Here is a 26,625-nt window from a genome sequence, read left to right on the forward strand (position 1 = left end):
GCGCTGTTTTGGACGCAATGCGTGAAGTATTCATGCAGTCTTGTAGGCGCTATGCGTCTCATGTCGACCGCTGCTGACCGCACTGTGTTTGACGCAATGCGTGAAGTATTCATGCAGTCTTGTAGGCGCTATGCATCTCATGTCGACACAATTTTTTTTATAAGAATGTACATTTTTTTTAGGTATAAAATTTGTGTGATTTTTGCATGAGAATAGCGGAAAAATTAAGTGAAATGTCTAGTTAGACATGCCAAAGGTCCTCTCGCAGGGTGGTTAGCGACCGGAAAAACCGGGAACAGTCAGGGAATTTCGTCAACGGTCTGAATTTTTTGCGGAACCGGGTTCCACGTAAAAATCGGGTGCGCGATGGACCAGCTGATCGCGTTGTTGTGCCAACGTTTTGTCCAAATTAATTTTCCTCTTTACAGAAATTGTAGTTCCGAATTGCTGATCGCGTTGTTGTGCCAACGTTTTGACCAAATTAATTTCCTCTTGACAGAAATTGAGTCCCGAATTGCAAATGTAGTCCCCATTTCATAATCAGCTTAACTCGCTCATTGATTCAAAATCACGATTAGTTACCGGCCTTGCTGAGGAAGAACGCCGTATGATTATTCAAGAGTTGCCAAATTTTCCTGGATAGAATGAGCATTTTCAAGGAAATTTTTGTATATTTTAAATTGAAATCTTCATGCATTTTAGACTAAATTGCGAACAAAATTGTCTGAAAAATTTGGAGAAAAATATTCGAAATTTTCCCAGGAAATTATTTTTTTTTTTTTTAGTGAAGGGCATTATGCAACGTCTGAAGGTTCATACGACGTTATTCCTTAGCACAGCAGTTATGTGATCACCTTTCTTTTAGAAGAACAAACTCGAGGTTCCTCTCTAATGAGCATTTTTAAGGAAATTTGTGCATTTTTTAAATTAAAATTTTCATGCATTTTTGACTAAATTGCGAAAAATTGTCTGAAAAATTTCGGAGAAAAATATACGAAATTTTCCCAGGAAATTATTTTTTTTTAGCGAAGGGCATTATGCAACGTCTGAAGGTTCATACGACGTTCTTCCTTAGCACAGCAGTGATGTAATCACCTTCCTTTTAAAAGAACAAACTTGAGGTTCTTCTCTGATGAAAATTAAAAGGGCTGTCACACCAGTGTATCGACGAACTTTCAAAGAAATGGGGAGAGTTGAGCCGAGCGATCTGGCAACACCTTGAGTGGGTCATTCATGATGAATGACGCGTCAAAGCTCGTCGCGTAATTTATCGGCCGTAAGCCCGTCATATTTAGATTGCTTCCATCATTTCCGTCCAATGCTCCAATGCTTACGAGCCCAGCCCCGCGCATCCAGAGGGGACCTAAAATCCGTCACCCATTTCCCCCCGTTCGTCGATGAGTGCCTCGCAGCGCTTTCCATAGATATTTTAGTTTTGATGATAGTGTATACAGTAGCCATTCTCTAAATATTGAAACTGCAGGGCCACAGGGAGTCATCGCATTTTTTGAACCGGCCCTCTCATTTTAAAAATAGTTTCTCCGCAAATTTTTCCAAGCGGTCATGTTTCGTTATTGTTCTTCTCTGCCAGTCGTCATTTAGCAAAAAACATGCGAATTTTATAACGATTTTGTGGAACAGAGGTGCCAAATGTGCCTTATTTTCCTATCCGCGGATAGCGTGATCTGTGAGCCATTTTTTGGAGAAATGAGAAAATTTTGGCTCAATACGACAACGAAACAAATTTTTGAGAAGATATAGGACGATTTTCATGCTAACGCAAGCCGGTCCTCCTACTTTCCACACCTCTCTCATTCTGTACGTAAAAAATGTCTATGATCCTGTGAAACTGGTCTGGATTTTTTTTCTTATAGGAGAGTAAGAAAGAGAAAAATTACCGGCGTGAATGGAAGCGGAGTTTTTCACTTTCTTTTTTAACCATGTTGGCAGCATGAAAAATAATTAGCATTTTCCTTTCAATTTTCAAACTGTGTGAGCATATACATTTTTACGCTCTGTGATGCTTTCTTTGAAAATAAAAAAAGAAGGAAGAGTGATTGGTTTCAACCGAAAAAACCTAAAATTCGTCATGGAGCGTTGTTTCCAACTTCGGATGTCAGCGATTGATTTGCGTTTTTATTTTTAGGAGGAGTCAGATGTACGGGAGTTTGACCTAAGAACTTGTAAACAAGAGCTATCCGAAGGTTAATCGCGCCCTAAAATAAATTACAAGACAACACGATCTGTTTTTGTAGCGAACGATCAATTTTACTATTTTTCCTGGGCAATATTTAATCTATGCTTGTTCCTGGGGAGGGGGGGGGATTAGAAGGGGGGAAAATGAAAAATTTCAGAAGATTGCCAGAAATGAAACGAGCCAGATTTTTAAATGGTACTTATAATAAACAAGGTAAACCGCGGACTTTAGGATTATCTTCGTTCTAACGAAACTATTGCTTCTGCGGGCCGATTACTGAAATCGATAGACAAAGCTATAGACAAAGAGGATATAAGGAGTACAGAGCGATCCTAATGGTTGAAATCGGTGGTTCTCATAGACAATGGGAGAAAATAATAGACAAACTGTAGGGTCTTTCATGGGTTGCCGTTAGTTAGTCTATTACCTGCCTCTTCTATCCGTTGCAACCACCCGCTTCCACCAAAAGCATCCCTCTGTATCCGTTTTGTCGTCTTTGTCTATAGCTTTGTCTATCAATTTCAATTATCAGCCCGCAAATGGGGTACGGAACAAACCGTACTCGTTGAAAGGTCAGCCATGGCTGGTACAGAGTGCACTCCGTAGTTTTTATATCTTCGGGTACCTCAAGAAGCACCGCTCGCATAAATGGCGGCAGCTGTATACCTCATCGGTTCATACCGTAGAGAGAGTGCTTTTATTTCCGCGGAAAAAGTATCGCTGAAAATCGTTCCATCTTCTTTTTGTTTTTGTGGCGACCGAGTTAGCTGGCGAGGCGCGGGGTGGCGGGCGGCGAATGGGGGTGAAGGGAGGGGAGGGAGAGGGGGAGGGGGTTTATCAACGGGGGTTTATTTTGAAAACATAATTCAGGGGGATCCCGTTTCGAAGACTGTTCCTTTGTTTCCTGCGTTCATCCTCGACTTTTCATTGTGGGCGAATCCACTGCTGAGCCCCGCTCACTGCACGAGAAGCGGGCTTGCCGGCTTTTGGGACTTGGCCTTGCATTTGCCGTGGGATATGATCCGCAAAAACTTTAAGTGCGTCTTAAAAATGATTCAATTGTGCAAAGGCAAGCTTTGAAAGTGTGTGATCACTTAGAAAATGCTCGATTTTAAGGTGCCGAAAGATATCTGGCTCTCATTACAAATAAGTCCGTCGCGCAGGTTTCAGAATCATGAATTGTTACTTAATTCTTGTAGCTCAGCTGAAAATATTTAGACCTGTCTAAACAGCAACTCTCTACGCACTGTAAAAAAAAAAACACATTAGATCTGGAGTGCAGACTCTTAAAAACATCGACAAGGAAAAGTACTCTTGATTCAATCAGAATCTAGCTTAAATCAAGAAATAAGCCTCTTAATTTAAGCGGATTTCGTTTTGATTCAAGCAAAAATCCGATTGAATCAAGAGTATTTTTTCTTGTCAATGTTTTCAAGTCTGGACTCTAGATCCAATGTGTTTTTTTTCCAGTGATTCCTTTTTCCCTTGAATTTCGAATTATCGAGGGGCGACTGCAATGATCAAGCTGGCCAAATTAGCCCCTAATTTTCCGGTAAGATTCAAAAACCGCACAAGTACGTTTAGCTGATTTACTTCTCGACTCGGAAGGATCCCTTCCACCGGTAGAGAGGAGGCAGGAAGCCGGTTATGAGTTGAGCTCGAGCCGACAACGAGGGCGGATTCAACTCGTTGAGCGTAGCCCCCTGTCCTGCCCCCCTTTTACGGTGGATACAGGAGGGGGCCGGGGGCGGCTCATTGTTCCCGCATTGCCGCCCGTGATAGTGAGAGCGGTCGCTGACTCTTCCCGGTGCTCAAACAAGGATGCAACGCGCCTCTCCGAAAGCTCCATCTCTCGTCTCCCGATCGGGGGTATTGTGCTGGCTCGCCGAAACTTTTCAGCTCTTTAATTGAATTGATCGGAAGCGTCGCGATTGGCGGAAAAATCCGACTCCAATCCTCGGATATCCGTTCCCGGTAGGAGCTTTTCCGGCCGCCCGAGCATGCCCTAGGACCTTTTTTTCACTATTCCTTTTTCTTTGCGCTCGTTTTGTTTTAATTAATTGTGCGGCGTCTTTCTCACCCCTTCGTCTGTGAGCTTTTAGGCTCTTGATTTGTCGAAAACTGGAAGTGCTTAATTTTTCTGAAAATGGAGATGTTGCATGTGTGAGGAATTTGCGATTTGACCGTTAATTGTTATGTAAAAGTTGGCGAGAAACACGATGGTGCCACTGGTTTCTCTGATATCAACTCCTAAGCTCATAAAAAGCTCTCATGTTGAGGCCAAAGTGCATGGGATATCCCACGCTATCCTGAGAGTCCACCTCTACATCAAGACAAACCCTCCATACAAAGATAGGGAGGAAATACATTAGCAGGGTTGCCGTGTTTTCAGTTTTGGAGTCCCCGAATAAAGTGGCAGCCCTGCCAATGTATTTGCTCCCTATCTTTGCATGGAGAGTTCGTCTTGATGTAGAGGTGGACTCTCAGGATACCGTGGGATTTCCCTCCCCGGTAAAAATTGGCGATAGGAGCTGCGTTTCAAAATACCATAGGAGTTCTTATAGCCAACTGAAGAAGGCGATAGAAAATCATATAGCTGGCTGTAAAAAGTGGAAGAAATCTGACGGCCGGGCTACTCGAAGCGATAAAAAATTATACAGCCGGGCTATAGTTCCTATCGCCGGGCTTTACACTTCATCGCTTGGCAGTTGCTTTTTTGCCATCGGCTATAAAAGGCTGTAAGAAATTGTGTATAAATTTGTGTGCTTTGTAAATCCTTAAGTTTGTACGGAATTACCTTAATATTTACAAAACGCACTTTATATTTTCCTTTACTTCATATTTTTTTTCATCAATTAAAATGAGATTAATCCATACAGAGTGTGCAAACATTTCAAAGTCATGAGTTGAAAAACGCTGACTGCACGGGATTAAGTATTAGAGCCTAACACAAAGCGGAGCGCGGCGCGGTGCACTGGCGCCTACAAACCTAACAGGGATACTTCACGCATTGCGCAATGCGTGAAGTATCCCCGTTAGGTTTGTAGGCGCCAATGCGCGTTTCGCGCTGGCTGCCCGCCCGCCGCGCCGCGCCGCAGCGTACCAAGGCGCTTAAAGCATTTATTTCACACCAGAGTTATTGCACAATATCATACGAAATTTAAGGCGCTCCAACATATTAGGAATGGCAGGCAACCTCCAAAAGTACGGAGCTTTCCTATTTTGATGCGGTCACCTTTATAGTTTGGAGCAAGCTTTTCTGAAGACCAGGGTGTGTGATGTTAATGATAAAAACCACGAAAAATTTATTTCAACATGTCATTGAAGTCGGAGATATGAAAGAGAACTTGGCAAATCAACGAGAGAAAGTCGTTTCGCTCAATTTTTCTCTATCAAACGAGTTTTTTTAGACAGGTCCGAGTGATTATTTGTAAATATTTTCTGGACGAGGAAAACAGAAAATTTTAGGATCAATAATAAAGTACGTGCATAACGTACACTAAAAACATTTTTTTGAAGCGGGTCGCCCGATCCATAAATCAAAGCTGCAAAGGAGCTTTGCCACTTTCGTTCTGGGCAATCTGGATAATCAAAGAATTATCCATTCGGTCGTCTTCAGACACCGTAAAGACACGGACAGAATCCCGAGCATAAATCGCCGCTCCTCTGACAGAAGGGCGTATCTGGATTTCTACATGAGCCCCAAAAAGCATGGATGAATAGGTAAAACAGGGTTCAGGTGGAAATAGCGATACGCCGTTTCGTCAGAGGGGCGATGAAATATTCGCAGGATTATGTCCAAAGTGCAAACTCGACGCTTTGACGATCGTCCAAAATGCCAGGGAATATCGTTGTTGCCCGGCGTTATCTTGGTCGCCGCGCCGGATTTCACGTCCGGGACGAATCAAAACGCGCTAAAGCTCGGTCCTAAAAAATTGTTTTCCGCGACACTTTACGAGCGCGAGTTTTTTACGGGCAGGACGCGACCACCCCGGCGGCGCCACACGAAAACCGAACGGGGTCAAATCGGTTCGGAGGGTCACTTTTACGGCGCAATAAAAGATCGATGCGCTGAAAAAAACGGATCATCCTCGCCGGAGATTTGTAAACATTAGCCGAGGAGTGTCATCATAAAAGCCGGGAGGTGGAAGAAAACATATTTTAACACTTATCTCGCGAGGATACATAAGCAATCTCCAGCCAGCCCTGCTTCGCGCGGAATTTTCGAGAGCTCGTCCCCCGAAGCTCTCTTGCCAGCTTTTAATCGGGGAGAATGTGCTGTCGCGGGGGTTCCAGCAGACATTCTCAGCGAAGAAACGCGTAACCTCCGTGTGAAACCATGATGGACACGTGGTTTTGATCCGGCGTGACAGATGTCTTGGCGAGTGTTGCCCAGCAGGCGGGGAGCAGGGATTTTTTAAACTCTCTCGCTTGGAGTGTTTTCCTTTAATAATTGAGAACGAGCGAGCTACCCGAGGCTTCCCCCTCCGTCGCTTTTCCCCAAGTCGAATAATCTCGTCCTTTTCTGCAGGAAGGAACGTATCTTCATTCCAGGGTTCCAAAATTGACTTCAACAATCCAATGCTTTACTAACAAGTACCTGTCAAGTTGTTGCCCAGATTTTTTTCTGATTCTTCCATGAGATCTGAAGAACAATCAGTGAAATTTTGAGTTAGAAATCTTCAAGATTCTCTCGGTTAAAAACGCAATTTGCGAGGAAAAATTTGGCAGCTTTAAAATGTAATTACGTTCTTTCGTAGGGGACGACGATTTTTGCCAGGGGTAGTCAGACATCGGTGCAGGGACACTCGAGATTTCTTCTTTTTCTCTTCAGGTCTCTTCTTTTTCTCTCCTCCTCATGCCAGTGTTATTTAACCCCAATTCCTCCTGTTTTTAATGAGATAGAATTAAGTATTGCAGTTGTCGTCACTCGTAAGTGCTTGTGCAAAGGGTGCGTGCGACTTTGTGCGAATCTTCCTTTTTATACATTATTATAACATTTATAACATTTATTTTTTAATACGCTGAGTTCTTTGAGACAGCCCTGTCTCTGGATAGATCAGTTCAACCGTGTCGAAAAATTTGGAATATCGTTCCTTTTTGTCAGGGAGTTGTCAGGCGATTATTTTTTCCGTCTGTTAGGGAATTTCGAATTTTCCCTCGGTTTTTTGGTCATTTTTGCCGCGGAAATATCAGGGAATTTTTTCGTGTGTAAAATTGCTAGACACCCTGGTGCGTCATCCAAGTCCGATGGCTTAATTAAAATTTCAGTCAGGCGCTGGATTTGGACCACTCTCAGGCCGTAGCAGGGTGACAGCGTTAGCAACTCGCGGAAAATCCCGCCTTTCCCGCGTGCCCCCTTCCCAGCCGGAGGGGCTGATTCCGGCCCCCGGATCTGGCGACCCTGCAACGAGCTCCAACGTGACAATACGCGTTGTCGGGCGCCGGAATTGCGTGGGGTGGGGGAGGGGGTTCCGCCCCCGTTGTCGGATCTCGCGGTTAACGACGGGTCCCCGCCGGGGAAAGCCCCGCTTTAGCGCGTCACTTTGGGGGGCGCGGGTCGTAGGGGGATGAATTTCAAGGGTTGGTGAGCACGGAAGCCGGGAAAAGGTTTTAGTCTGCTCGAACCGATTCAATTTAAATTACGATGTAATAAAATTGTCGTGTATGCACGAGCACGCCGCTCTGACGAATACCTAGCGCCATTTGTTCTCCTACCCCCGCCTCCCTCGCCCCTCCGTGCTCCGCGTTCTGGTGAGGTTTATTTTCATCGCCGGGTTGCCGTCCTCGGTGGATGCCCTCACGTACTGCCGTGCCAAGGAAAAACGTCGTATGAGCCTTCAGGCGTTGCCAAATTTCCCCTGGCAAATCTCTAATTTTCAGGAAAATTTTTGAATTTTTGTCTATCAATTTCTTAGAAAATTTTGTTTGTAATTTGATCTAAAACGTCTGAAAATTTTAAGGAAAAATAACCATAACTTTCCTCGAAATTAAACATTTTATAGAAGACAATTTGGCAACTCTCGAATGTTCATACGGCGTTCTTCCTTAGCACGGCAGCGTAAGGGTGCGTGTTGTAATTAGGGAGCGATGTAGGCAACTCGGGCTTATCAGCGAGCGGGATGAAGGTTTAAAAAAGTCAACACAAATTGAGGCCCGGCGATCCCTACCTTGATTGGCTCATCAAGCCCAAGCTGATTTTCTGAGCGCCGAATGTCAGCGACAACCGGGACAGTATCACAAAAGACCAAGAGTGTCGGTAAATCCTCATCTTCCGATCGAAGTATCACAAGCGCCATGCGACTTTTGACAATTTTCGCCGCCATTCTATTTTTTTACATAAAAATTGTTGGTTGAATCTATTTTTGAAAATTTAACCGACTTTTATCGGCAGCACTAAGGAAATTCAGTTAAATTTTCGGACAACCCCATCGAACAATTTCTCTGTAAAAAAATAGAATGGGGGCTGAAATTTTGAAATGTTGCATGGCACTTGAGATGCTTTGGCCGGAAAATGACGGAATTTGCATCCAGGTCGGGAAATGTTCTCATTTTGAGTATTCCCTCGAACTGTGGCAGCATGAATTTCATTTTTCCTCCATTTGTCTGAAAATTTTCGAATTCATAGTTAGGGATTTTTCTTTTCAATGAAGCCAAACAAATATACACTGAGAAAAATTGCCCAGTTACGACAAGGAACGAGAATCAGTGGCGATTTTGCAAGTTGACAACTCTGTTTTTTCCCCCATTGAAATTCATAAAAAATATCGATTTTAGATGAGAAAAGCTGCCTCGCCGACAATCGATTGTTTTACATACATTTTAATGGAGGAAAAACAGTGTTGCCAATTTTCAAGAAGTCGCTACTGAGTAGAGTCCCAATGGTACAAGGAAAATCCCGGTTGTCTGAAGTATAAATTCGGCGAATAATATATTCTATGAACGGTCTTGAGGTTGCTCTGCACGGGAAATTAATTCCCTCGCAGGGAAAAGTTAGGAAACTTCGGCATCTGTATGCACCTCGTTTCCCCGTAGAGCTAGGCAAAATACAGATAATTTTGCATGCCTTGATTATTTGTCAAGTGAGGTAAAATCGGAGCATTTCAGGGAATTTTGAAACTTGCATCCCTGATTGGAGACACCCGAGAATAAAGGTTTATTCTACTTCGAAGCTCAGCCTCAACTCGTTTCCAACATGTTTGTCCCGTTACAGCAACTATGAAATTTCGAATCGGCTGTGTAATTTCGTTCGAATGATTTTTTCCGAATCAAGGTGCTCTTACTCTCCTGTCGAGGAGCGTGCGGTAAGATTTTTCGAGAGACCACTCTAGTATTACAAACCGTTCCAAAACAATTACTGCATTCTTCGCGTCGAGTCGAGTGGAACTTTCCTTGACAAATTAGCCGAAGAAAACAACCGAACCGCCGTTCCCTCATTTTATTGCGACGGTAACATATTTTTATTCAACGAGAGAACGCCTCCCGATTTGACTGCGCGTGGCATTTTAATTTTCCGTTAGTCATTAATGAGTTTCCTTTTTGTATGTTGCAGGTAATATTCATTTGCTGACCCCTCATTATTTCCGATGAAGATGCCAACGTCTGTAAGTTGAGTTGCAATTATTGTTGCTACGTGCCTCAGCCAGTGGCGAGGCCCGAATGATCGACTTTCGATATTCCCCCATTTGAAGCTATGGTAAAGAATCGATTATTGAGGTGTCGTTGCGAAAACCCTGTTTATCAATCCTTTTCCATGGTTTTAAATGGCAGATCAATCGATAAATTGCAAAGTACGCCACGCCATTGTGCTCAGTGTTGCGGGACCTTAGGAATCGTCTTAGGCCGTAAAGGCTCAAAAACGTGGAAAATTTTCAAGATAGAGGATGGTCTCTCGGTAGTAGCTTGATGGTAAATAAGTTACAAAAAATGTCGTCTTCATTTCGCTCAGCAGAAAGAAAGTTGCCCCGAGGCAAAGAAAGAAGCAACCTAGTGGCAAAAAATCCCTCCAGAAGATCAGTACTTATCAGTGCTATGGTGGGAAAACATGTCATAGCACACATGCAGTGAGCACAAAGGGAGAAGAGAACTAAAGAAGTAAATCTCAATGACGTCACTTGCCTGATTCATGCTCGACTCGTGAGTTCTGCGCTGCCATGCCGAGGAAGAACGCCGTATGAACATTCCAATGTTGCCAAATTTCCTCTCAGAAAATATTTGATTTTGGAGAAAATTATGAACGTTTGTCCTTGCTATTTGTAGACTCTTTATAAGATTAAATTACGGACAAAATCCTCTGTAAAATTGGAAGAGAAACAATCGCAAATTAATGATTTGTCGAATGAGATTTGGCAACGCCTGAAGGCACACACGGCGTTTTTCCTCATCACGGCGGTGCGGAGCTATTTTTTTTGCTAACAAATGCAAGGATAAAGTCGCAAATCTAAATTAAAGGAAAGCTCCCGCTCGTTGCGGAATCGGCGCGGGAACTGTCGGACGTAGTCATGCCAAAAGGAACTATGTCCCATGCAAACCCTAGGGACGCAGTCCGTTTCAGCGTAAATACCTCGAGTTAAAGGAAGGGAAAGCGGGCAGAACAGACCCGGGATCCCGGGCGAGATTTTTTAAACTTCGAAAGTTTTAAGTGAGGCCATCCGTGTTCTTGTGTAATTGTTTCGGAGCTCGCCCAACGGAGTAGCGCGGAAGGACAAAAAAAAAGAGGGAGAAAGAAAAACGTCAGTCGGCACGGTTGAAGAAAAACAAGTGATTAATTTTCTGCGTCCTCTCTCGCTAACTCATTTTCTCACTTCGCCCGGCTTTTACCTTTTTGCGACCTCGCCCCCGCCCCCTCCCCCGAAAAGCTTTCCGTTCCGACCCCCACCCTTCTCCCCCCGGTGAATGCATTATCTTTCCGGAACCCATTTCATTGGTCCCTGTTTTTTTCCCTTCTCTCTCTGCCGAGGAAAATGTTGTGATTGGGACACGGAAACCTTTCTTAAGATTTAAACACGATCCAGACCCGCGCCTGCTTTCGAGTCGAGGGAAACTGTTTCTTCCTGCTGGAGCTTGAATGCTCCTCTTGGCGTAATACCCCGAATGCTTCAAGCTATGTAGGTCAGAGTTTCAGAGCTCGCAGGAAGAAAGAGGAATCTACAATCTGTAACTCTCCCAGGAAATTGGAGTGTACACACGTGGTGGAATAAACTGAGAAGATCAAAGAAAATAGTGAAATTCATGGAGTTTCAAGGGAAATATCGTTATTCTTCTCTTATTTTTCTCTTTTTGATAAGTTCCTATCCTTGTCAACTTTGATGGGGATAACTTGTTATATTTTGGGGGGTAGTTTTGAAACCTTGCTGTTGTGATGTTTCTTTCTTTGCACGCAGGTCATTCGCCGATAAACCTAAAAATGGCCAAAAAATGGCCATTAGGAAGCGAGATTGCAGTTCTTTGTATAACTGCTTTGAAGAAAACGAAAAAAGTAAAAACGAGAGATCGAGGCTTACCAAATTTTTCCCTGCATGTCATCCTGAACATGGCCTACAATTTTGTTATTCTCGTTTCTCAGATTTTTTTCCCCCTTGGTTGTCTTGTTTCAGTATCAACCGCTGTCAGTAGCACAGCGGTTTTCTATCATTTACATCTTCCGAAATCCTACTACAAGTGGGCTCGACGAATTCCTCCGATTCCTGAACCTAAACCACGGTGTGGTTCGATTTTCGGGCTACGGAGTTTTCCCCATTCCCCGAAGGAAAACCCGTTGGATCGATCGGCGTTGAGAGCTCTCCTCATTTCCGCGTCAAGCAACGATGACATCGTTGACCGTTTCTCGGTCAATGAATCACAATGGTGAATGGCCATGATATTCCGCCCCGCCAGCCTAAACCGCTCACGATCGCGGAGCCCATGCGGGGACTTACGCGCTTTTACGGACTCGCTTCCGAACGGCGTCAGCGAAGAGTGTAACCGGGGGAAATTGTCGCATGGTTACCTTAGAAAATCAGTTAGCTAGTCAAACTCAGTGAACTTTGAAGATGGGACTACTTTTTTTCAATTTGTCTGTCGATTTCGCGTTATTCGGCGACATTATTCGGTGTATGAATGTCCTGCGCCGCCTGCCAAGTGGCACTGTTTGTAATTCGACGGTCGCGGAGCGCCGCTCCGTTGCTCCGAGGACAAACGGCGGAATTTATGTGCACACTGGAAGCACGGTCGGAGGTGCCAGATGAGCGATGAGCCGGAAAATTACCCTGATTTTTCGATTTTAATTGAAAGATATGACGGTTGAGCAGTCCGAGGGGTCATGATGTATTTGTACCCGACGTGAAATATCGCACTGGAAGAAAAAAAACCACATTGGATCTAGAGTCCAGACTCTTAAAAACATCGAAAAGAAAAAGTACTCTTGATTCAATCAGAATCTAGCTTAAATCAAGAACCAAGCCTCTTAATTTAAGCAGATTTCGTTTTGATTCAAGCAAAAATCCGATTGAATCAAGAGTATTTTTTCTTGTCAATGTTTTCAAGAGTCTGGACTCAAGATCCAATGTGTTTTTTTTCCAGTGCGGTATCGAAGTGTTTTGTGCCAGAGTATCTCCAAGTCCGGAATTTACGGAAAGTCCGGAAAAAGAACTGATTTTTAAGGGCGGCCCGGAAGTACTGAAAATTGCGGCAATTCCGCAAGAAGGTCTGGAATTTTTGCATTTTTTTCGTCATTTTTGTCGCAATTTGAGTGAGAAATTCAAATTTTAGAAATTTTTCTAACTTTAAATGAAGGCACCGAAAAACTACTTAATTTTTCTTTTGATGAGGTACTGAATTTCTTGGGAATTTACTGATAAAGTACCGTAAAAGCTCTGATTTTTGGCCAGCTTCTTTCAGTAGACACCCTGTTTGTGAGGGATTGTGCTTTTCGTGAAATATATTAAAACTTATAGGTACAGACAAGAAGCTTGCTGAAATCTAAAGAAGCCAAAGGAAATCCGGGCGTTGGAAAAAACCTGTAAAAATGGGATCCCACCCTTAAGTCGGATTCTGCCTGGATACGAAATATTTGAAAATTATTCCAACAACCTCATCAAAACTTTTTCGCGACTGAACGCGCGATGACTCTATGAATGTTCAATAAGTGATTAAAAGATACAACGACTATCCAGAACCAGATACAGAATGATTTATTTTTGATACAAATATTTTAACTCTGGTGTAGGCGGTGACGTATCACACGGAATTAAAGGCGTTTCCTACTGGTGACAACAGCTTGTCATAGCCTCGTCTACTCGTCATATTTTTGAGGACTTAATCGTAAAGGAAAATGAATCATCCTAATTTTCTCCTTCCTTTCAATCGAGAGCCTATTGAAGAAATCAGGGAAATTTTCAATACTTCCTCACAAAAAATACTGGTTTGTCATCATTTTGCACGAAATTGATCCCTGGAAGTTTGAATCATCACGCTAATAGCAATTCGCACCTCCATGACTTATTGCAAGAGTCAAAATGTCTCTCTTTCATTTCCTCCAATATTGACTTAGACTTGGTTCAAATACAGAATTTCCCTCTAAGACAAATAGAGACCCTTCACTAGGCATTGGCGCCAAATGGACAGGGACATTTCTACATCCAGGATTCCACCAACCAACTTTTCAAACATTTTTTTCCGACTCTTGGACAACGCGCTAAGTAATTCGTTTGACAAACGAGGCCTTATTCATTAAAATTGCCAGCGCTAGTGTGCAATACATTGCTTAGCAGCAAAGATGATCAAAAGGTAGAATGATCATCTTCGCTGCCCCTGAGAGCATAATATCGCATCCCCTACACTGGAAAAAAAAAGAATCTTAAATTTGCCGCCAAGAAGTATTTCTTCTTAAATCAAGAATTTTGCTGGTTAATATGAGCTACTTTTTTGCTTAACCCAAGCATTATTTTTCTTGAATCAAGAAAAAGTCAGCTTAAAGCAAGATAAAGAAAATTCTTGGCGGCAAATTCAAGAATTATCATGCTTGATCCAAGCTACTTTTTTTTTTACTGTAAAGTGGAATTGTCTAAAGTGTTATCAGGTTTTAATAGTTTTCTTCGGTGTCTCTCATCTCAGTTTTAACGCACCCTCATATCTGCAGCTCAAAATGAGTTATAATCATTGAATGAAGGAATGGAGAAAAAGAAAATAACTATTTCTTCTCAGATTGCTTTTTAAATTTGAATATTGGCATTTTGGAGCGACTAGCCATGGAAAGCACTCTCATTTGGACGTGAAAAACGGCAAGTGCTCGTAAAAATTCGCCGCGGGCGGGAGCAAGCCGGCAACGTCGATAGCTCGACAATGGGGCTGGGAGCAGCCAAGCAGCGGAAACAATCGAACAACGCTGCATTGTCTCCGAATCGCGAAAACCCGCGTCAAAAATTAATTAACAGGAAAAATAAAAAGCGACCGGCGGCGGGGGGCGCGGAGGGGCGTATGACTCGTGCAAATTAGGGAACGCGCGGGCACAAGAAAGCGTTTTGTTCTTTTTCTTCTCGCTACCTGTTTACGGGGTTCGTTCGGGAAAATAAAGCGCCGCACTGTGGCGCAGTTATGCCGTCATAATTAGCCGCCAGTTGCCGGATTTATGCTCAAATGAACTATGTGCATTGGGTTTGCGTGCGATATAGGTCCTTTTAGCATATGTACGTTTTGAAATCGGAATCTGATTGCTTCGTTTTGATTTTTATCGCTTCTCAAGAGAGCAGTAAAATTAAACGTGGCCAACCTAACACGTTGGACCTGAGATCGAGGTCATGTAATGGTTTTGTTTTCACAAGAATGGAATGGAGACTTTCCTCGAGTGTCCTGGCGATAATGGAAACTTTTACTCTTGGGGATTTTAAATTTCCTCAAGGGCAACCACTCATTTTTGCGTGGAGAAAATTATTCTGTAAGTAAATTTTGCAATCTTTGAATGGAGGTACGTTTTTTCGTCAGGGAGACGACGATATAATGGTAAAAGTCTGCCATCGTATACGCTGAAGAAAACGTTACGGGCGATATAGACACACCGTCAGTTCCGGGCTCAGAGGCCAAAAGTTCCGGGTGCTGGAGCCGTAGCTTGGACTGTTCCGGTTGCTACGCCCGGAACTTTCGGTCTCTGAGCCCGGAACGCGAACAGTATGTCTATATCGCCCGTAAGTACGGCTTCCACGGCCGGAGTTTTTTTTAGAGTAGATTCGCAGTCTTCGCGAAGAAAAATCCTGGAAAAGGAGGGTAGAGAGAGAGGAAACGGCGGGGGTCGGAATGTGGAGGAACACGTTCGAAACGAGTGCAACGAATGCGCAGATTCGTGAATCGGGTTCGTGGCATCCGTCGGCGAACGCTGGATCCGACATGGGCACCACAGGAGAGCAACAACCTGGAATCTGGCCCGGGAAACGCAAACACCTCCAAACCGAACACGGGACGGGGAGCAATCAAGGCGGGGAGTCGGGGACACCCGAGCCGCACAGTGGATCCAGTCGATCAAAAAGATCGGACACGAAATTTTTGACTCAATCTGATTTTGATGTTTATTTCGTCACATTTCAAATAATAAGTGGGTTGCCACAGTCAGGGAAAACTGGAAAATGTCAGGGAATTCTAAAAAGTCAGAGAAAACCTGGAAATGTCAGGGAAAACGACCAAAATGTCAGGTAAGTTTGTGGGTACCTTATTGCTGGTAGAATAGATACACGTTTCTAACGCACTTTGCCTAAAACTTTCTAATATGTCTTGTCAACCATATGCATACACTGGAAAAAAAAACAAAAACAAAAAAACATTGGATCTAGAGTCCAGACTCTTAAAAACATCGACAAGAAAAAATACTCTTGATTCAATCGAATCTTGCTTAAATCAAGAACCGAGCCTCTTAATTTGAGCGGATTTCCTTTTGATTCAAGCAAAATTATCCGATTTGAATGTTTTCAAGAGTCAATGTGTTTTTTTCCATGTGATACACTTTCAACGACTCTGTGCCTAAAACTATTTCTATGTCGTAACCATATTGCATCTTCATGTCGAAATCACCGTGTCGGGGAAATGTCAGGGAATTTCATTTTCCAAATTCTGTGGCAACCTTATAACAAGGGGTGCTTCCAGCTGAAAATTTAACGAAGAAACTAGTAGGAACCATTTTTGAAAGCTCAAAGCTTTGTATAAACGGAGTTATAAGCTTGTAAAATGTCCAAATTTTGTCCGACCTCTCCCATCGACTCGATCCACTGCGAGTCGGGGCCGGGAAAAGAGAGGACCGATCGGTGATGGAGGTTGTGCCCTATGCTCTGGCGTCGCCGCCGGTTGAGTGGCTCCGATTCAAATTTGTTCCAGCTCCGTGCCCTCGAAGATCGACGAATATCGCGGTGTTAGTTTTATCTGTTTTATTGTTTCCGCCACCGTTTCGCCTTTCGCGCCGCCCGGCTTTCCCAGGCGGGGGACCCGGTCCAGGTTTGACGACGACGCGACGCTAGGTCGCCGACCGTGATTGGGAAATCTCGCCGGGTCGCTTTCCGCGTCGACCTCCGTTACAGCCGTGATAGATTGCCTCCACACGAGAAGGATTCCTCGTAGAACTGGGGCATAATCCGTCGCTTGGCTGACGAAAGGGCGTAACCACACACTGAAATGAGCCCGGAAGAGCAATAAATTGTATGGACGGCAGGGTTCATTGCAGAATGTAACTACGCCCTTATGTCAAAAGACCGACGAATTTGACCATATTTCGCAATGAGGAACCACTATTTCTGGCTCATTTTAAGAACATCATATAGACGTATTTCTATCAAACGGAACTATGTGCATTAAAACATGAGCCCTGAGATACATAAGAATAAGTGCATAAAAGGGCTCACGCCATTATGCACATAGTTCTGTTTGATAGAAATATATCCATTTATGCCGTCGGTTTCCCTATGCAGAAAGGTGCTTTCATGGAAGAGATAACCTGAGACTGTGGTTCCTCATTGCAAAATGCAATCCAGTTCGTCGTCTTCCCGACGAAAGAACGTAATTCCATTTCAGTATTGCCAAATTTCCCCGCGTAAATTGAATATTAATCAGGAGAATCTTAGGCATTTTGGCAACTGAACTTGGGCAATTGAAAATTTTAATGAATTTTTAAAGGATCACGAGGCTCCGACACTTACAGTTTTATTTATACAGATTTGATTGACTCCACTAATTTCAATGATTCTAGCTATCAATGTAAATGAACGAATTGGTTTGATGAAACAGAAGTTTTGAACGGAGCAGGATTCCCTCGGTTCGCACGGTAAAGAGAAGTTCAAGGGCGTGCGGCACGGAATTGGACCGCCGATTGTGTACCCAATTTTTTACCTCCGATTTTGAAATACGGAGGTAACTTTTGATCATCGTGGGATCGAATTTCGGCTTAGCTCATTACCTTTTGGAAGGACAACCCCCCCCCCCCCTTTTCGTTCATCCGAAGCTTATTCCCTGTTTCAAAGCTCGGTCGAGCGATCAAACGTCCGAACGCGCCGCCCTTTCGATCGGCTCAAAGCTCGTCCAGTTAGTGACCCCGAACGCTAACCGCTGCTGAGTTGCCTGAGGAACAAAATTCGTGAGATTTTAAACCGCCTCCCATTTATTTCAAATGGAGCGAGAAGTTTCGGCTTGTACGTGAATCATGAATTCGTGCAAAATGTGTCTACACTGGAAAAAAAAAATCACATTGGATCTAGAGTCCAGACCCTTGAAAACATCGACAAGAAAAAATTCTATTGATTCAATCAGATTAAATCAAAAGGAAATCCGCTCAAATTAAGAAGCTTGGTTCTTGATCTAAGCAAAAATCCGATTGAATCAAGAGTATTTTTTCTTGTCGATGTTTTTAAGAGTCTGGACTCTCGATCCAATGCGTTTTCTTCCCAGTGTATTGACGGTGTCAAAATGAATACCGAACATTTTTTAACACTATCGATTATTTTGTCGCCCAGTTTAACTTAAATCTAACACAACAAGACCCAAAAATATTTTGCCTCACGGTGATTTTTTACTTTTACCCTTTTAGGTATACTTACTGATTCTGTTTTGAAGAATTTTTCATATTATTCTGATGCCAGGCGTGCTGAAAGTGCTCGATCACGCGATCTCAAAAATGTGACTTTTAGGGGTTAGAAGTCCAAGATCAAAGGAAACAAAGAAAAAGGGTCCTATTTGTTGAAATCTATGAGTAATTTTTTTGCAAAGCCGATGAGAAAAATGTGGGAAACCGACGGGCATGAGCGTGGAAACGCGGAAGCTTACACTTCTGGTTCAAGCTTGTTTGTCAGTTTTGGAAAACCTAAACCTAGCAACCCATGGTCGCATTTTAATCGACGCATCGTAGTTTCAGTCGATGTGAAGGGTGTGATGAATGATGCGTGATCAGTCAACTCGGACTCATTTTATCAGTCATTAGTTTGCTCACCTTGAACTTCATTCTTCGTACATTCTTTAAATGAAGGGCTCGAACTTGAATTATTATTATTACCTAGCGACTTGGCAAGTCTGCCGGGCTAGTCTGACGGCTCTCTGTCGATTCTCTTGCAAGTAGTTGAATGCTTAATGAATGTATGATGGAGGCACTGAGGTTGTCAAGCTTGGATTTATCGATAGCATAGCTGCCGTTTCTTTCATTTTTTTTTAAAAAAAAGTAATAGTAAACCTTTCTTTCTTTCTAGAAGTTTAGATTAATGCGTTTCGCAGCGTAGGTTGAAAACCCTAAGCTTTCACTTATTAACGACAGAATTTACGATACCTTTACAGGTACCTTACAACCCAAGTAAAAGTATGAAATATTCCATCATGTTTCGTTTCCTGTGTCGTTGTGCGACGATGAGGACGTGAAAGTACCAGGGTTTATTAATAAATTAAGAAATAACAAATATTCAGAAAAATCAGGGACTTTGTCAGGCACTGTCTCTACGAATGGATAATTTCTTCTCTCGTCAGATCAAATTATTTTTTCAACTCGTCGGATCGTTAATGCAGAATTGATGATTCTTGATCTAAGATGAAATTGTTTCTCTTATCCCTCCAAATTTGGCGACAAGTCGGAAAAAAACAAAAAGAAAAACATTTAAAATCCAGAGGATGATGTGACGATATCCCAGGTTTTCATCAGGGCATATTTTTATGTAAATGAAGAGATATCAGGGTACGCAAAAAATCCAGAATTCCTGACCCTATCCGGCAGTTTCAATTTCCGCTAGTTAAACTTGATAGTGTGTTAGTTTTGATTGAATCACTGGAAAAAAAACACATTGGATCTAGAGTCGCAGACTCTTGAAAACATTGACAAGAAAAAATGACTCTTGATTCAATCAGATTTAAGCTTAAATCAAGAAGAAATCCACTCAAATTAGAGGCTTGGTTCTTGATTTAAGCTGAAATCTGATTGAATCAAGAGTATTTTTTCTTGTCGATGTTTTTAAGAATCTGGACTCTACATCCAATGTGTTTTTTTCCCCAGTGATTAACGTCCGATTTACATGGGAGCCATGGAGCCTCACGTCAAAGACACGGCTTAGCGAGGGACTTGATCCGTTGGCCGAATTACGAAGAATGCAGACGGTCCTCAAGTGGAAATATCGTAAGATCGCGGAGAGGAATGCGGAGCGACGCTGCGTGGCTCTTGTTACGCATGCCGCACTCGTTCCGACACGGCGACGTCCGCGACGTGCTCAAGTGCAACGGACGTGGGAAGACCGAGACGTCGCCGTCGCCGTCGCGTCGCGTCGAGACGTGCACCACGCACCGGTCCAGGTGCGAAAAACGCCATCCCTCGCCCGCTCCACTCCAAGATTCCTTCAGAGATCGCTCCTCATCGAGTCTAATTGAATGATTTGTACAATATATTTATTACGTACAGACTTACGATTCTTTTTTCTTTTCTCCTTTCCTCCTTTCCTCCTTTCCTCCTTTCCTCCTTTCCTCCTTTCCTCCTTTCCTCCTTTCCTTCTTTCCTTCGGAGGGTCCTATTCATTTTTACTCCCTTTACGCAGGGTTGTCACGGTCAGAGCAAAACCGCGAAATGTCAGGGAATTTTAAAAAGTCAGGGAAAACCTGGAAACGACAACGGAATATGACGAAAATGTCAGGGAAAACCTGGAAGTGTCAGGGAAAAATTGTCATGTCACCATTATTCCTCCCAAGGATGATTTTGACGTTTCGAACAACAAATTTTGTCTGAAAACTATTTAAAATCATGTCTTTTTCAACCTCGGGCTTCTGGCACATCCTCAATTATCAGGGAATTTTACCAAAACGTGACAGCGAAATCAAGAAAATGTCAGGGTATTTCATTTTCAAAATCCTGTGGCAACCCTGCTTACAGCATCCCACGGAGACAAAATTTCGAAAGTCAGTTCGCAGTTCAACAATAGAGCAGACCCTATTGCCGCCGCCGCCCCCCCCCCCCCCCCCTATTGCTCCGATCACTATACTCGGAGACAAAATTTTCAAGAGACCTCACGATGCTCTCTTCCCGTGAATGTATAAATTACTAACGTAAGTCAACGCTTATATTCACCAATGATTGAGAGCAGATGACCCACACAGTTGGAACAACTGGTTTAGCATTCCTAACCTAATTTGTAAAATCTCGCCTCGCCGAGTAATCACCCTGTTATTAATCGGTCATCACCGGGCGAATTTTATTTCCATGAACATCATAATTAATGGATCTTATTATGCTGAAAGCTGCGCGCGTTGGAATCAAATCGGGAACTCGAGAGCAGAATTTTAAGAGCGCAAAAGCGTTGCGAAGAGAAGGGGAGTTTTTTTTCTTCCAGTTTGCCCAAAAATTACGGCGCAGAATTTTTAATATCGGTCGATGTGTTTTAATACTCGAGCTCATTGGGGCGTCTGTGGATCTCGGAGAGCAGTGCGTGTATAAACTACCCCGCGACGCATTTCCGCTAAATTGAGCGGTGTTTCTGCCCCCGCACTGGGCGAAAACTTCGAGAGGAAGCCACGAGATAAGTGAGGTGTGAATGTGCCCCTCCTCCTCCCTGAAACGCTTCAAAAATCCAGGGAACTGCTCAAATTGTAGATGTAGCCAAATCATTCATCTTATTTATTTATTTTTTTTTTAAAATTCTTTTTCGCCCTTGGTTGCAGGGTTGGATTAAGGGGGTGGCCACATGAGCCGCGGCCCATGGCGGCAAAATGAAGGGGGCGGCAAATTTTGCAATCTTTTTTAATGTAGGTATCAAAAAAAGGAGAGGAAAAATCGGATTCAGAAAATAAATTACAAACGAGGAGAGACGACAAAATCTCTCATTTCCTGAGAGTAATTTCTAATTTTGTCGTCTTTCGGTGATACGTGAGACAGACAACACCCGTAATTAGTCGAGTTAAGAGAGAAACCAAACACGCAATTTGACCTGGAATGGAGCGGCGCGGCGGTCGGCATGAAACGCATGGCGCCTACAAGACTGCATGAATACTTCACGCATTGCGTCCAACACACGGTGGCGGTCAGCAGCAGTCGGCTTGAAACGCATAGCGCCTACAAGACTGCGTGGATACTTCGCGCATTGCACCCAACGTAGTGCGGTCTCGGCACGGCGCGGCGGCGGAAGTTAATATTATTAACCACATTTATGTTTGTTCTTATAATTTTTTCGTTCGTTTGTTATAAATGGAAGGCCTTGTTCAAACAGGGATGGTTTTACGGAATTGAACTTTGATCCGTGACTCACAGGGCTTTCACAAAAAATGTGCCCAACACAAGTAAACGCGTCTCGTACACAGTGTTTTTTTTATTTTTGTTATAAAAGAGATATAAGTATTATAATTGAGTGACAAACAATATCAAGAAATAGAAGAGACATGAATCTATTTTTTATGCCAAAATTATTTTTTTTATATTTATTCAAGCATAAATACGTCCAATTTACGAAAGAAAAGAAACATTTCGGATGAAAAAAAAATTGATGGGCATCTTCGCACGATCGGATTAAAAGGAACGGCGGTCACACTGAAAAAAAAATCTCGGTGCACCTATCAAGAAAAGGGTAAAATTACCAAGAATTCAGGGTTTCTATTTGATCCCAGTTTCGTCTGAGTAAATTTACCATTTATGAAAGTGGTAATTTCACCAAGAAATCTCGGTAAAATTATTGAACTTTCTCGGTAATTTTACAGGACCCCGGTAAAAACGCCAATATTTTTTATCGACTGTGGTAGAATTACCGAGATAAAATGGCAAAGTTACCGGGAATCGATTACCAATAAAAGTGGTATTCTTACCTGAAAAAAACAGTAAAAATACCGGTTTTTAGGTAAGCTTACCAGTCTGTCTTGGTAAAATTACCAATAATTTGTAAAAAAAAAAGTGAGATGGTAAAGGTACCAACGGACCTTGGTAAAAACGCCGATAATTTTTTTTCAGTGCAATCTGGCAAGGACGCCCTCCCAGATGCGCCCGACTCGGTGAGGAATTCGCAATTTGTCGGTGGGTTTACGACACGGTTCCACGCCGGAATGTCACTTATGCCAATAAGACGAGAATATTTTTCACCTCCCCCTCGACAAATTTCCCTCGTGGGCGCTCCCTCCCCCTCCCCCCTCCTCCGGAGCTAAAGTTCGTCTTCTTGGCTGCCGGCGACGTCTTTTAATAAAGCGCCGTTGAAAGGAAGCTCACAGCTTTAGCCCCCCGCCCCCTCCCATCGCTGGTCCCCACCGTTGCATCCCGAGTAAGAAGTTTTTGATGCTGAGCTCCCACAATTTTTAAGAGGAGACGGAGGCAAAAAACTCGGAAAGAACACGAGGTTCGCTTTATGAAAGACAAGTAGATCATCCCTCACCCCCCGAAATTACCTCGTTCGTTAGACTGGTTTGGAGTGAAGGGGCGCGAAATGTGTATCCGGAAATGAGCATTTTAAGAAGTAGTGCTTCTTTTATTCCGTTCAAGCGGGCCCTTTAATTCTCGAAGTCCGAAATCGGGAAAAGTTCGCCGACTTCTTTCAGCTTGCAATTTTTAGTAAGTGTATATTTGAACCCTCTTTTTCAAGAATATTTACGCGGTTACCTAACGCAAGGCATGTCTCTGGCCATTACATAAATTACAGGGAACAGCAAACATTTTACGTAACTTAACTAGATAAAAGAAATAAGCAATCTATAATTGAATTATGAATATGAGTCCGAGGCGGTCCAGCTGTTAATCAGAAACACAGTATCAGGTTTTAAAATAAATAAATAATACTTTTTTCCGCTCAGTAAGATAACTAAATGAATAGCTGCACTGGAGTCCGCTCTGTTCCTAAATTACGTCGGTTCTCTCGGAACAAAATCGGCTCCGCAGTGAAATACAGGGTGATCCACGGTTAAACGGCCAGGCTATGCAGGAGCGTTTTCTATGGGTCAAAATCAGACTTTTTTGTGGTGTAAAATGTTTCTAAAATTGTCCTCAGTCGGAGCTCAACCCCCCCCCCCCCCCAAAAAAAAAAAAAAACTCGGAAAGTAAATCGTTTCTCCTGAGCTTTGGCAAAGGTTGTGAACCAAATCTCATAAAAATTTGTATTCCCCTGTACTTTTATGTCCTGAAATCATTAATGACAGAAAGAAGAAGAAGAAGAAGAAAGATCACCGTCCAAAGATGCACCGGAAAAAAAAACACATTGGATCTAGAGTCCATACTCTTAAAAACATCGACAAGAAAAAATACTCTAGATTCAATCAGATTTAAGCTTAAATCAAGAACCCAGCCTCTTAATTTGAGAGGATTTCCTTTTGATTTAAGCTTAAATCTGATTAAATCAAGAGTATTTTTTCTTGTCAATGTTTTCAAGAGTCTGGGCTCTAGATCCAATGTGCTTGTTTTTTTCCAGTGTGGGGTTTGGGGGTGTTTCGGCTTCTGCAGTCTGGCCGTTTAACCCTTGATCACATTGTATACTCTGGATTTCACCTGGAGATTTTGAACCGTGTGTTCCCTGGAGGAGAACAAACTGGACCGGAATCGATTCGGAGGAAGTGTTGAGTCAGCTCTCGGCGCGGTTAGAACTTTTCACGGAATGCGGAAGACCCTCCGACACGCGAGCACATGTGTTGCGTGCCGTAACAAGATTAACAGCAGCAACGCACCGTCATCGTCAGCCGTTCGCCGGGCCCTGAGATAATATTGTCAAAGCACGAAATTTTCCCGCCTTTTGTTCTCCGTCCAGGCGGATCCCAGTCCCGCCACCGTCGACCCAAGTTCGGCGCTTTTTCCGGGTGCTGCGCGGCCTGGCGCACAGTGGATCGAGTCAAGTAGGGAGGTCGGACATGAAATTTTTGACTAAAATTTCGAATTTTGATGTTTATTTTGTGACATTTCAGACTCTAAGGAGTGTTTCTAGAAAAACATTTCATGAGGAAACCAATGAAACCACTTTTAGAACCTCGAAGTTTTGTGTAAGCGGAGTTTTAAGCGTTTTAAGACTTCCAAAATTTTGTTCGACCTCTCCTACTGACTTGACCCATTGTATGGCGTTACGAAATGAAGAGTTTCCACATCGGCCTGACAGTTTTCCTATCCTTCGACATAGTGTGTAGCGCTGTATTAGGGTTGCCGCTTTCGGGCAAAGCTGGGAAAGACTGAAGCCCCCACAATCATAGCAGAGCAAGACCCGTTCAAAGCTTTATCAGGGTGGCCGCAGTCAGGGAGTACCGGGAAATGTCCGGGAATTTTAAAAAGTTAGGAAAAATCTGGAAATGTCCGGATAAATTGTCAAGTCACATGTATTTCCTTTCTAGAATGGGTTTGACGTTTCGGACAACAAATTTTGCCTGAAACCTGTTCGAAATCATGAAATTTTAAGTATCTGGCGTATCCTCAATCATCAGGGAGTCTCACCAAAATCTGACAGAGAAATCAGGGAAATGTCAGCGAATTTCATTTTCCAAAGTCTGTGGCAACCCTGAGATTGTGAATTGAATTTTTTTTCGGATATTTCTCGTAAAGGACAATAATGTTGCGAGTCGGCAACTGTGCGCCGGAAAACGCGCACGGGGCTTGTTTGCTTTTTGTTTCGAGGGATATAATAAAAGCTTTCGGGTCTCTCACGCAGCATCATCCGAAAATGAGCCCGACGGAAACATGGGAGGTGAGGATGAGGGGAAGGAGCTGTGGAAAATAAATGTTCACCGCTCTATGCTTCGAGAAGAACCTCAGTCAATTTTCTTATCCAACTTTCAATTTTATCGGCCCTTGACCCCGAATTTTCTCCGCCTAAGTTCTTCTAGGGCGTTAACAGGCGTTAAGGCGCCCGGCGTTTTATACTAAGTATCGCGTGTCAACATAAGGTGCCAGTATTGTAAGGGGTGAGTAGGCAACTATCCAAGCGTCGCTGTCTGAATTGCATACTGGGGGCCAAATGAAGGCGTTTTATACTACCATGTTCGGCTTAAACCGCGTGTCTACAGAAATTGCTTCCTCGGAGTCGAGGGATTCCGCTGAAAGAGGGCAGCGTTTCAACGCCGCTCCATAGCGTCGCCTTGGGCACGGGCGGGGGCGGTTGCATTAAGAGTCAACTCCTCTGCGGTTTGTACAAGTGAAGTTGAACAACTTAACATAAGACCGGAGCCCGGCTCAAATCCCATTTACCACCGCGAAGCCAGGGTGGAAGTGGAGCCTGGCCTGGCCCGGCTCGGCTGAAACCCAATTAAAAACGACACGGAAACGCCACTCGCTCGCGCTAAATCGCGTCGGCTTTTTCGCCGCTCGAGCGGCACAGAATGGTCCGTTCCGTCACTCTCAGTGGGGAGGCGTGAATTATCGATCATCGATATTTCCCCATTTGAAGCTATGGTAAAGGATCGATTATTAAGGTGTAACCCTGTTTATCGATATTTTTCCATAAGTTTAAATGGCGGATCGATCGATGTATCGCAAAGCACGCCACAGGTCACTTTTCGTGTGGGCCGGCTTTCTGGAGCTCGAGCAAAGAAAACAGCGCTCGATAGGTGGGCGATGGACGGATGGCAGAACCTCGAGACAGTTCGCTCGTCGGATCATTATCCGCCGAGGAAGGGGTTGTAATCCAAACAATGTTCCCGTGGGAAAAGGGGGAGTATGTTCAGAATTCTTAGTAGTTTGAGAGAAAAATATTTAAGAGCCATTAACCGCAAAATTTAGAAATGTCAACTGCAAATGTCGTGGAATTACGTTTCCTGGGTGACCCACAATTTTGTTAGCCGAAACTATGATAAGAGCAGTCCAAATGCCTAATTTCACCGTGGGAGAACACCAAAAACAAATGTTTGGCTCTAGCATGGTGATTCCAGAATTTGCCACCAAGAGTTTTTTCCCTCTTGATTCAAGGCTGAAGAAAACAATGTTTGGGATAAGCAAAAGGTAGCTTAAAGTAAGTAGAATCCTTCTTGATTGAAGAAAAAGTACTTCTTGGCAGCAAATTTGAGACTTTTTTCTCTTT

The 26,625-nt window shown here is 43.3% G+C and overlaps 1 protein-coding gene across 16 annotated transcripts in view; it reads left to right on the forward strand.

Annotated features, from left to right (window-relative positions):
- Positions 1–26,625, forward strand: part of mbl (splicing regulator muscleblind) — a 302,565-nt gene that overhangs the window by 84,659 nt on the left and 191,281 nt on the right. The window contains exon 3 of one of the 16 annotated variants that reach the window (XM_072300068.1): positions 9,750–11,423. The exons of the other annotated variants lie outside the window; for them this stretch is intronic. Coding sequence (XP_072156169.1) covers positions 9,750–9,767 — 18 coding nt within the window. The 3' untranslated portion in view covers positions 9,768–11,423. Of the gene's footprint in view, positions 1–9,749; positions 11,424–26,625 lie in introns of those variants that run through there. 16 annotated transcript variants of the gene reach the window in all.

Source organism: Bemisia tabaci, chromosome 4 (genome assembly GCF_918797505.1).
Source record: "Bemisia tabaci chromosome 4, PGI_BMITA_v3".
Taxonomy (NCBI): Eukaryota; Metazoa; Arthropoda; class Insecta; order Hemiptera; family Aleyrodidae; genus Bemisia; species Bemisia tabaci.